The sequence below is a fragment of the Cygnus olor genome, chromosome 5, assembly GCF_009769625.2.
Source record: "Cygnus olor isolate bCygOlo1 chromosome 5, bCygOlo1.pri.v2, whole genome shotgun sequence".
In the NCBI taxonomy this organism is placed as follows: Eukaryota; Metazoa; Chordata; class Aves; order Anseriformes; family Anatidae; genus Cygnus; species Cygnus olor.
The window spans coordinates 62,806,404-62,819,103 of NC_049173.1; the positions used below are offsets into that span (position 1 = coordinate 62,806,404).

Here is a 12,700-nt window from a genome sequence, read left to right on the forward strand (position 1 = left end):
ATTATTAGCCTTGCTAATGAAAATAGATGGCTAAATAACACAGCTGCCATTTCAGCATTCTTGGCACTTCTGGTTATGGCACTTTCAAAACTTAAAGATTACAGTAATTGTCTGTAGTCTGTGAAATGAGTCTAGACAGCCTAGTCTCAGGCCAAAAGGTTGGAGTTAAATAAATACATGATTTGGGCACATAAAGCTAATAGAACAGTGCTTGTCTGACATAATAATTCTTATTAGATTTAAGTACTATTTTATAGCCTTTTTCCTAAATAATTAGCTTCTAATGATCAGCCAATAAGTCTTGGAAAATAAAATACTACAGACTTTGCTAATGAAGTTGAATGTTTTCATGTTGGATATTGTCCAAGCTGGTGCTCAAAAATTCTATGGGATTTACTGTAGTAATAGAAAAAAAAATACTGGGTGGAGACTAGTGTATTGTTGTCTGTGACTGCAGCGGTCTCATAGTGTACATAAGGTATGTTACCGGCCCTGAAAGTCATCTTCACTTTTAAATATATGCTGATGATTCTGAACCTTTTTTTCTTTTATTAGCAGCACAAGTGGTAAATGGTGAAACCTTCTGGAAGCTTGGACTATTTTGGTTCAGCCCCTGTTTGGCAGGTGTACACGCCTATACAAAGTGTGTGTTCATATAAATCTGTGTGTATATGTAAATATATTTTAAAGGCAGGGTAAAAAGGCTTTTTTTTTTTTAGCTCTCCTGAAGTGTCTGGACATTAAAATATGACTTGCAGTTGACTGGTATTTGGGTGGGGTGTTCTTTTGTTGGCAATCTGGACAGTCTGGTCTCCTGATGGATGGTGCTGCGGGCAGCAGGAGGAGGCAGTGTGAGGAGGTGGGAACCATGTGGACGGTCAGGATGGGATGACAAATCTTCCTTTTCCACTGCCAGGAACTTGTTAACGTAGTTCAATTATACGGTGAAATATCATCCTATGAATGTTTAATCCTAATTTGAATCAGTCTAGAAAACTGTAGGTTCTGGTTTTAATGGACTAGTTAACCTGGCTGTATCTCCATGTTAAACCAATTTCTTTAAGAGGAGAACCCAACTTCCTCAGGCTTTCTGCCTGCCTGCTTCCAATGAACTCTGATCCAAGTCCTCATCGGCTTCCAAGCTGTAACAAACGCGCACAACTGACAAAAGCACCTGGCATTGTAGAGAATTGAAAAGTGGTAGTAAAGGTAGGAAAAGGCTTTTACTACCTAAAGCAGATTTTTACTTACTGCTTTCAGAATAAGAAAGGTATTAACTTCAGAATGTTTTTTACTGTAGCTTGTTGCAGTCTCAGGGCTCAAACGTTTTTCAGGTACTTTGAAGAAAGTAAAATATTAAGTAGGACTTAACGTTACTAAAATGCACTAGACTTGCTGAAGTGAGTTTTTGTTTTACTTGCTATTTTGGGCTAGAAAAACTTCTTACTGTGTTAAAGTAATGAGTCTCAATGTCCCTAGCGTAAGCCAGGCAATCTGAGAAGTCCAGTTAACAAGCAATTTGTTTGCAGCTTAAGTATATCTTAAAGGCTCTGATTTGATGCGAATACTTGCACTCTCCTCAAGGGTTTATTTTTGCCATGGAGTCAAGTTTTTTCAGTCTACACTCGAGTAGATTTCAGTACTTTCCTCGGAGTTGTGAAGTGTTGTCTTTCTTAAGACTGTAAATGCCCTAAATGTAGTTTATCACCTCTAATCTGAAGGCCCTTGCTGGCTTAGGTTTAAGATACTGAAGTAATGAGCTATTTTAATTGGTTGTCTTACCCTGTTACTGTACCTAAACTTATAAATCAAAACCTCTTGTTACACAGTGCTGTAATTTGAGGTGTTCTGATGATGTCATGTACGTGATAAAAGTACATTCCAGTAATTTTACTTGCCCCCCACCCCCAGGGGGATTTTTTTGAGTAACATTACTTTCTTTTTACTTACAGCCGTAGTCCTGTTACCTGGTTATACATGTGTCCTAAAGTCAGATATTTAAGTATAAAAAGATGTCAGGCTTCTTGAGGTAGAAAATGAGGTTCTCCTGAAGAGCTTGTATGTGCTACTATGCTGAAAACTGTCCAAACCTGATGAAATTTTATAGCTGAAGAGATAGTACTGAATATTTTAAATGTTATTTGAATTGCAAGTGGTTCTTGCATATATTTGCTGTGAAGCAAAAATGAAATTAAATGAAATCAAGACTTGTCTATACTGGCAGGATAGAGCGCATTTTATAATCAGACATGTTTAGGCTTGAAAAATTGCATAGCCTTCTTCAAAGAATGTTGCTGGTGCTTACTGGCATTAAAAGGCATTAATTCTGGGCTTTACGAAGAAGTCTTAAGGGACAGTGAAAGTGAACTTTTCTCTGACCTTGAGTAATGAGAACTGTATCGAAAGTAAGTAGTTGTAGTCCAAAGTTTAAGGTATGTATTGCTTACAACAGGTCTGTGAGAGTGTACTTGGTGTTCAGTATGAAAACGATAAATCAGAGGTGGGTGTTCACAGGCCACTGAACTACCAGTACTGAGTTAGGCATACTGTGGTTAGCTGTAAACCAGCAATGGGAAAAATGTAAGCATAGCTCAGGTTCTGTTTGAGTTAAAATCTGAAAGCTGTTTAAAAACTATCTTCCTTTAAAAAAAAAAATAAAATAAAAAAATGTTTAAACGTATTTCAGCTCTTAATTGAGGCAAATGATGTTCCTTTCCACAAGAAAATGCGTGTATTTAAAAAAAAAAAACACCCAAAGTAACAAAAAACAACCACCACTTTATTATGTTATGCATGTGTAACTGCTATCCACTCTGTCCATAGCTCAAGTGTTGAGGCTGCATTAACACTTCATGACAGTTATCCTGACAGTTTATGTAATCCAGGCAGGAAGTTAGCAAAAAGGCATATAGTCCTTTTCAATAAAGTAGTTGCAATATTTATTCTTTAAGCCTCTATGATAGGAGCATGCACTCAAAATTTGTCAGAGGCTGCCTCAGTTATGTGTCAGACTTTTTTCCCAGAGAATCTGCTGTGTTTTCATGGATTCTTCCCCCCCCCCCCCCCCAGAATCTTTTAATTTTCTGTTCAGCAGTTAGGAACTCTCCAAACTTCTACCTGTGAGGCCAAGCTGTTTTGTAAGTCACTCCTTGGCACTAGGTTCAAGGGAGAAGAGAAGTGAGATTTCTTTCCTGGGCTGCTGCAGCCCAAGCAGGGTAGGAGAAAGTAAAGCTGCTTTCTTACAAGTAGCAATTAGGAGGACAAAAATTAACGGATGTTGGAATATCTAAAGCACTGGTAGATGTTCCTGTTCAGAGCACGGAAATCAGTTTCATTTCAGCCTTTCATCTTCCTGAGCCCTGCTCTGCTGTCTGACCTGCACAAACTGAGGCTCCAGAACCATCGTGGCTCTTAAATCCTGCCGTGAGCCAGTCCTGCTGAACCATGGATACGAATGTGGAACTTCTTAATGTACAGCTATCTAGGGAAATATATCACAAGTGAGTACGTTTATGGGTATGAAGTTCAAGTGTTCACTTAGGGAATTCAAGAATTGACAGGTGCATATCCAGGATTCAGATACACGTGTATTTGTCTTCAAACCAAAGACAGTTTATTCTGTGTCCCCTTGCGCCCCTTGTCCTACCTCATGCTTCCCAATGCCTGCGGGGGAAGAAAAGTTGGTTTTGTTTTTAGGTACTTTGGGTAGGGACTGCTGCAGAGTTTTCTTTACAGAAAAGAGCTGTAGTATATATGGCTATGTGCATTAAGTACCTCCGTGTACTGAACACAGATTACTTTTTTTTTTCTGAAGTGCTTGTTCAGTGATTGCTGCATATGGAGGAGCAGGGAGCAGAGAGAGGGAGAGATGTAAGAATAAGTGGCTGTATAGTAGGACTAACTTGTGCTTTTAGTGTTTCCAAACAAAGCACAAGCTTTTGACAATCCTTGTGTGCTGTGTATATATTTTTAAATATATATTATATATACACATCCTCAGGGGAAGACTTAGTTATACGTAACCAAGTCAGATGTTTATTGTTGTATTCCCACCATATCTTCTTCAAAATTTAAGATTTGCACCTCTGTCTGTGAAGTCCATGTTGTGGGATAGTCTAGTGGATGTGCTCTTAGACAATTCTGGATAACGTAAGAACATTGCGTTCTCTGAGGTTTGAGTAAGCATAAGCTTAATCATAAATACCAGTATTTTATGTACATGTAATTCTCGTTCTTCAGGAACAGATAAAAAGAACTTCTCATCTTGATAAAAGCAGCCTTGTTGTTTCTGCCAAATGCTGAGAAGGGGCAATAAGAATCAAAGAAGGTGCTCAGATTGTAGTCCCCCTGCAAAGGGGTTGCTCTGTGTATGGCTCGTGGCATCTTTCTTTCACTGTAACTTTCTTCAGTTCTGTTATTGTACCTCTTTTCACTGTTAGTGAAATTATCAAGTGTTTCACACCACGTGATAATTATGGTAATTGTAGTAACAAATGGCATCTGTTTCCCTGGGTGGCCATAACAGTGCTGGCAGTAGACATTAGGACAGCGGGAAGTACTGTAAATTGAGGGAAGCATCACTGATTGCTTTGAAGCACAGACTGTGTTTTAATGTCTCTTTTTTTCAGAAGAAAGGAACAGGTGCTGTTAATCTTTCTGGAAGTAAAAGTGACTCTTAGGGATTTGTGTGAGTATGGGATGACTGGAGAAGGACACACCTGTCCTTCTGTAGTATGATCCGGTGTTTTGGTAGCTGTCTGCTGTCTGGTCTGTCTTTGATGTAATTCCAGACTTTTTTCCACATTCTCCGCGATCTGCAACACCGCAGAAAACTTGTGTAGTTCTGCAAAGTGACTGTTTATGCCAGGAAAGCATGCTCCGTGCTGCCTCGAGCACTTCAGTTTAAAATGACGCTGGGTTGGCATGGGTAGCCCCTGCAGTTTTCCTGGTGTCTCTGTGCAGGGCCCGAGCCCTCTGCAGACGGCAGTCCCTGTCCTGGCCCCGCCGCAGCTCCTGCTCCCCAGGCTGCAGCCCGCCTGGCCCGTCCCGAAGTGCTGAGCCCTAGGGCATCGCGTAGTCGTGGGGTGGCTGAGTGTTCGGCAGCTCTGTCAAGGGCTCCTGATCAGCTCTGGGTTTTATTCTTTTCTGTGATGTGGGGGTCTGTGAAGTGGTAACTCTGTTTTGCTGTATTTGTTCCGTCGGTTTAGTTCCACCCCACACACACATTTTCCAGCCACCCAACTCACATATCTCTCAAGGAATTAGCTCAGGAGCCTCCTTTGGAGGCTCATCAGGAGGTTCTTCTGCTCATCTCTTCCAGGGCATCAGCCTTGGTGGACGCTTTGCCTTGTGAGCGGTTCTGCTGGGCAGCACAGCTCTAGGCCCGAGCCAGGCCTGCAACAGTGGGCTGCGGCTGCTGTGTGGCCCTGGGGACTGAACCGTGTTTGTGCCCCTCGAGGGGCAGGGACATCAAAGCTCCATGAAACAGCCGCTAAGTGCTCCTGCAGTCTGAAGAAGGGTAAAATACCACATTGTGTTTGTTAGCGTCGGTTTTGCTGCTGTGTTGCGTTTGTAGGTAGCAGAAGCTGTAAGGCTACAGTGGGCTGCTAAGCAGTGATAGTTACAAACATCTATGCAGCCACTCATTTAGATCTTAATTCATAGTCTGAGAAAGCTTCTGTGGCATAGCCCAGGACCTGAGACAGAAGGGTGGCCGCCTGTGTTCCTACAGACTAGCCGAGGGCACTGTAGTTGGAACAAACACCAGAAATACCGATTTAAATGAAGAAAGATGCTTAGAAGATAACTTGGTCAGGTTTTTCTCTTTTTCTGGGTTCAGTATTTCTGATACAATCACTGTGATGTGTGTTAGGGCTGTAGCAGGTACTGTTTTTTCTGTGCCCGTGGTGTAAAGGCATGCTACAGGTCTGTTGAGCGGGGCAGGAGCAGACTGATGTTCTTGGTGAAATGCAGAGGAAGAGGCTAGAGAAGAGGTGACAGCGTTGGGGATAGTCGGAGGAGAAGCTCCAAAAGAAATCATGTAGCACAGCTGGGGTAATGTCTTGGGATCATATGCTTTAGGTATCTGTGAATGTACTTGAGTCTAAAGCTGAACCTTTGGTGTGTAACATTCACCAACATGTTTGTTTCAAGTCCGAACTTACAAATTTTAGCTGGGAAGGATTTGGGGGCTGTTTGCAATGCTGAAATTGTGGGTGTTATTTAAACCCAGAGATGGTCTGTAACTTCAGCTGGAGGGTGGAAACCCTTCTATTTCCTTGCCTTCACTAGGCTGAAACCAAAAATTTAAACATGTGGAAAAAATTTAAATAAGCAGCTAGCAGCTCTTTGAAACATTAAGCGTATATTTAGTAAATACAAATGGAGATTATAGACACAGCGAGGATAAATATGTATCTTGGCATGTGGTGCCCCTTTAACCTAGTCATGGTGGTGCTGTTGCTGTGCTGGGCTGCCCTTCTTTGCACGCCCTTCAGGCTTTGCATGAAGATGAAAGAAGCACATCGTGCAGCCGGCCTCCAGACTACAGCATGTAGCAGCACCCCGCTGGTAGTGTCTGACTTCTCTTTCATCCCAGAGCTTAGATTTTGGTGCAAAAGTATCCGATGGTTTTTCAGCTTGCAGACTATTCATGGCCTAATGAAGAGTAATTAAAAAAAGCTACACAACAAATGTGAAACTTCCCTGTGGGTCTGCATCTTTATGTGTAAGATGTCTTCACTCTGCTAATTGCTTTTATTAATTTATGGAGAGGGAGTACTGAGACTGTGAGTGAGTCCAGCTAATGGAGGAAGTCCCCTTTGTGCATTAAAGGCAGCATAACGAGCGGGGGAAATAATAAACCAAAAGCAGATTTTCACACATTCTCCTTGCCAAAAGACTTGAGTGATTGAAACAATGATTTGGAGTTACTCTTACCTTAACTGGAGGAAAACTGTGAGAACAGTGGTCAGTATGGTAATGTCATAATTCCAGAGTGCTACAAGTAGGACCTCCTGGGAAGGTCAGGAAATGGTGTTTGAAATGCAGTTGGCGAGGCCATGTGTGTGTACAGGAAGGGATGCTGGCGGTGGGCTGCCCAGTTGCAAGTGATGTAGCTGTTGCAGGAATGACTTTTTTTTCCACAGAAGGGCTTGCATCCTTGGCAGGTTTTCTCATCTCTGGACTTGATTGCCTCAGCAGTCTTAGAAAGAGGAAACCTAGAAAACTTGTTGCATAATATTTTGGGTAAATTGAATGGTTGATGAGCCTACTAGGCTTGGCTGCTTGTTTCCCTTCGAGGAAGTGGGTGGAAAAGTGCCTTGATTTCATTAGCGATTAAGGGAGTGGTGTAACAGTAGAGCATGTTCAAGTTACTATCTTCATAGAAGTTTCCTCTAATTATTTCCTGCAGGCAGTGGCCAGCTGCAGTGGAGCCAATTGAATGAGACTTAGTTCTTCAAGTTCATCATTAAAAACTTAATTACATTTGGGAGACATCTGAGAACTGTGTCCCTGTAGGGTGACCCATTGCAGTACCACTGGAGAGTGGTTCTGTGTGGTTTGTACCAGCTGGTATCCAAGACGCTTGCTGAAGCTCACTGGCATTTTGCAGTTCAGCGGAGCAGCTGCGTTGAAGCGTTAAGGCTGGTACATACCACTTCTGTGAAGCAGGCAGCAGAAAGCTGGCCCAGCTCTCTGGACACTGGCATGGACAGCACTGCTGTGGTGAGCATCTGCGTGCCCTGCTGATCTGCCTGGACTCAGCATCAGTGTAAAACCAGTAGGGTGGCAGTGTTTAACAGGAGCACAAACAGATGCAAGTCCTTTAAGCAGTTCTGGCCCAACTCCTTGACCTTCTCTGCAAAAAGACTCAAGTCTTGGGCTTGCTGGGTGTATGGGCACCTTTTCACTGTTGCAGGACAGGATTTGAAGGTAGAGGTGCAGCCCCTAGGAATATTTCAGGGGGTGCTGTGTCATCCTATAATTCTTTAAACACTGTCTGTATGGCAGCAGTAAGGTCCGTTTCTGCTCAGATTGATGCATGCTGTATCTGCTACATCTAATTTTCATAAATCAATCCTGACTGAATAAGGCCTGTGAGCTGTGGTTAATGCTCCCTGTGGCAAATAGTCCCAGTGCAATTTGGGAAGACTCCTTCAAAACCAGCAGCTATTTCAGGCACATTAGCTTTGTCTACTGCCTAGAGGTAAACCACAACACTAATTGCCTTGCAAACCTCTCCTAGAGTGGCTGTGACAGCAGATTTGGCAGTGTATCTCCACGGGAGGGAAGAAATTGCTCTTATGAGGTTTGTTAAATGGGGGAGCTCTGGCTTGTGCTCAGTCTGAATTTGAGATGCAGCTGATGCTGGGTTGGGACAATTTCTCTTCTGAGGGCGGAAAAGTGCTCCGTGCATGTGTACCGTGTCTGATGCTCTCAATTTGTAGTTTTCTTTTTTTAGAAAAAAAAAAAAGTTGGAGGATTTGGGGAGAAGGGAAGGGTACAGAAATGCTCTGGATATTGCAGAACTTGCTGAACTGCAGAACTTGGACCTTGGAGGGATAATAAGGAAAATGTGAAGAATCTCTCTGAGATGATGACAATTTTCTGACTTCTCTTGGTGAAAAATATTGCACTTGTTGGATATAAACGTGGTGCTTTAGGTGGTCTACTAATACCCATTCAGGAGAGTGAAATAAGCTGATTCCAAATTCTCCCTTTTATTTAAAAAAACGGCTTTTTTAATTTTAAACTTTTTCTGTTTCCTTAATGAAACATTGGACTTCTCTTCCTTGTGATCTTCCTTCTAAAGTCAGATTCTGTAAATAACTTGGTTTACACATTGGTATGGTCACATAAATGATTTTCTTCCTTCTTTCAAAGTTTGTTAAAGGTCACAGAGGGCTTGAGACAATTTATAGTTTATGAATAGGTTCATTCATTAAAAAGTCAGTTTTTAAGCTTCTGGATAAAACTAAGTCATGGATATAGGTAAAAGAAAATGAGAATGATTTTGAAGGATGTATTTTTCTATTTTAAATCTTCAGAGAAGGTAAAGGGATGACTTGTACTCTGAACATCATCTGGGTTCCTGTTCTGTAGTGAGACATTCTGCTGACTGCAAATAAGCATCCTTCTGCTATAAAAGTTGTGCTCCTCTTACTATCCCATACCTGTTTTGTGTGTGTGTGTTGGAATTATTTAACCTGGTCAAATATCCTAAAAAGGGAGGGGGGAGGACAGTTTCTTAACAGCTGCTTGTCCAGAAACAACATTAGACACTGAGAAAGGTGTGAAGGATAGCACTTCATACTTCACAGGTATCTCCAGTGGGACAGATCGCTAGGATTTTACCCTTTCCAGAGAGGAGCATGGTTGTTTTAATTTCATTGCTACCTGTAGGTAGCTTGGTTGTACCATGATACCGTTGAGGCAAAGCTACTGAGAGTGCCGTGTATGTGTACCCCGAGAGGACAGTTAACTGACCTCTAACCAAATGTAGAGGAGATGTGCGGGGTGGGTTGATCTCTCTGATCTAGGCTAGGGGGGTCAACAGTTTTTTGGTATGATGCCAAATCTAAATGAGTAGATCAGCAGCAATCTATGCATATTCTTCCTGTAGCCACCTGTGAGATGGCCAGGTTGTGGTATATGAGCACAGGTGTAGTTTATAGAGAATATACACAGCTGGTAAAGTGGAGGGGGGATTGTGGTTAAAGCCATTAGAAATGCTAACCCTAGGAGAGAAATCCTAGGAGCAAGGATGATCTGTTAAACTCCTTTGAGCTTAAAAACAGAATGCTGCTTGTTCTGCATGGAGCCCTTGCTAGAAATAATTATAAATCTGCTCCAGAATTCTACGAATTGCTGGGAAAATCCTAGTGCTTCTTAGAAATTACTTGAGGGGGGAGGGAAGCAAATCCTGGAAACGTATGAGAATTGCTGAAAACATCTACACCCTACCAGATGTTCAGAGAGACTTAGCAGTTCCTGGAGGCCTAAAAAGCCACTAGAAACTTTTTAGCTTCTAGTAATTCCTGCTGGGAAATTCTAGAGATTACTAGAAGCTAGAAATCCTGTAGGAATCCAGTAAATTCAGTAAGTCTGCTAGTAATTTCTGTGACTTATGAGCATCTACGAGGAATAGAAATGCTGCTGTCCTTTTGAGTTAAGTGACAATCTGTTGTACATGGATATCAACCTGCTCATCTTCACTAAACCATGGAGCGCCCAGCCTTAGCATCTTACTCGGTGGGTGTCCTGTATGTGCTTGTCTTACGCATGTGCTATTTTTTTCCTGCAGTCCTATTTTGTTACGGATTATGACCCAACAATCGAAGACTCCTACACCAAACAATGCGTGATAGACGAAAGAGCTGCGCGCTTGGACAGTGAGTAGCCAAACAAAAACAAATACGAAGCAGCTGTAGCTGTCAGTGCCCGTGTTTGCATCTGTATGCATAAATGTAACATGGCTGAACTGTGCAGCACGTGGTTTTATGTCAGTTCGTGGCTGATAAAAGCTATCTTTGTTTTATTAATGTGATACCCAGAATTCAAGATACTTATGTCTTAACGTGCATAAGTGGCTCTCTTGCAGTAGATTGGACATTTTCTAAGGATTATTCCCAGAGTTTTAGTACCCATAAAAACTAGGAGAACTTACAGAACTCCAGTCAGTGACCTGGGTGATGTGGTGGAATGAAACCTGCATCAATGGGCTGTCACGTGCTGCCTCTCCAATCTAGTTGTTTTGCTATAAAAGTTTCAGTTCCCCCCTAGTCAATGATTTCTTTAAGGACAAAACAGCACCACTCCCAACACCCTTCCCCTGCAGCCTCTCTGTACATTTTAGAGCTGCATCAGCTGGTCCCAAATTCGTAAAAGTTTGCCAGACTGTTTCTCAGTTTGCTTCATAGATCTGGAATTGTTCAATCAGTCCAAGGATGCATTGGGAATCTTAGTAGAAATCTAGTAGAATCTGTGAAAAGAGATTTCTGCTTAGCTACCGATATATAGGACAGGCTTTCACAATCTCCTGTTAGGAAGGATTTTTATTCTCAGTCTGTATTCTAAGAACATAAACTGTAGTAACTAATATTTTGCTTATATTCAGTTCTGGATACAGCAGGACAAGAAGAATTTGGAGCCATGCGTGAACAGTACATGAGGACAGGGGAGGGTTTTCTGCTTGTTTTCTCAGTCACTGACAGAGGAAGGTAAGCCTGGTGTCAAGCTAATGTAACAAAATCTATCTTTCTAATAACTAATCTGAAATTGCTACTCATCCTTTCTTGAAATAACCTCTAACAGAATGCATTCAGTTACATTCTGCAATGTAATATGTCTTCAGCACTGACAAAAACCCGTTTGAAATGGATCATGTAAATGAAAGTATCTGCCTCTTAGAGTAGGTGACTTGAAAACAAAAACAACAACAAAAAGCCAACTCTGTTCAGCCACTTCATTATGGTCCGGAATACCTAGTTTCCTGTAGGTGACAGATTTAAAGAGTTGCTCACTATTATGTTTTCTTTTTTAAACAAAACAAAACAAAAAAGCTATCCCCTTGCTGTGTGCTTGTCAGCATCCCGTGGCTGGCTCTGGATTTCTGAGCATGTGTGCCCAGTTCAGGCTCTCTCTCTCACTCTTCTGCAGGCTATTTGCATGAATTGACTGGAACCTGCATAACTCATTTATGGCAGAGTTCAGGTGAAACATGCATTTTTGGAAGCTCAGACAGCTCAGTGAGGTAGATCCTGATTATTGTAGGAGTAGGAAAATGCCATGCGTGTACAGAAAGTCCCTTAATGTTTTGGCTATGGTCTTCACCTGTTGAACTTACCAGGTATGTAGAGATAAAGGAGAAGAGGTCAGGAAGCTGTCTTTCTACTTGCTTTGAGTTGTGAAGAAGAGCAATAAAATGAGGGGGGGTAATCTTTGCAATATCTTTTCCTTGCAGATTCAGTCTGTGATCTGATAATTTCCTTCTGATCTTACAATATCTGTCTATAATGAGAATTAAAATAAATATTCTATGGAGCATGTGCATGTTCAATTGGATCTGTACCTTACACTTAAGAATGCTGCTAGAAGTACAACTTCATCTTGACGTACTGTCAAAAGAGACTTTTACACTTCTGTTAGAGGTCTGTGTCTATGCTTTTTAGGACACATTGAGCACTTACATTAACATAAATATTTTTGTAACAGAGGACTGTACATTTTAAAAGTCATAATGTGAACTCCTTTGCTTTTTTAAAAACCTTAAGTTTTTCTTAAGCAGAACTTGACGTGTTAATCCTGCATATCACTTTCCCTCTAAAATCCTTAAGAGACTGCTGATGAGCAGGGTTTTCATTTTTGTTCTGTTATCCGTATAATTCAAGACTTGCCTTGCCTGTGCATGAACTATGTATCTTTCAAGGGTATATGTCTTGTGTGGTGGAAGGATTCTGAACCAAGAAGTCTGGATGAAGAAGTTGGTCACTTACAACTCTTTTCCTTCAGTTGCTACAGGCATCTGAGCAGAGTATTAAAAATGCATATGTAAAGGGAGGTCCAAGTATGCATCGTGGCATTCCTTCTTTCTAATTCACACTTCTTCTTATGGTTGTTTTATAAGAATGAGTTGTATTGGTATTATCATGTCTATGTATTTTTTGATGAAACTTTCTTACTGATGATCATCTTGCTT

At 41.5% G+C, this 12,700-nt stretch overlaps 1 protein-coding gene across 2 annotated transcripts in view; it reads left to right on the top strand.

The window, feature by feature from the left end:
- RRAS2 (RAS related 2) overlaps positions 1-12,700 on the top strand; it is a 42,631-nt gene that overhangs the window by 18,254 nt on the left and 11,677 nt on the right. For both annotated transcript variants that reach the window (XM_040559700.1, XM_040559701.1), the window contains exons 2-3: positions 10,307-10,394; positions 11,120-11,222. In XM_040559700.1, the coding sequence (XP_040415634.1) occupies positions 10,307-10,394; positions 11,120-11,222 (191 nt within the window). The remainder of the gene's footprint in view (positions 1-10,306; positions 10,395-11,119; positions 11,223-12,700) is intronic.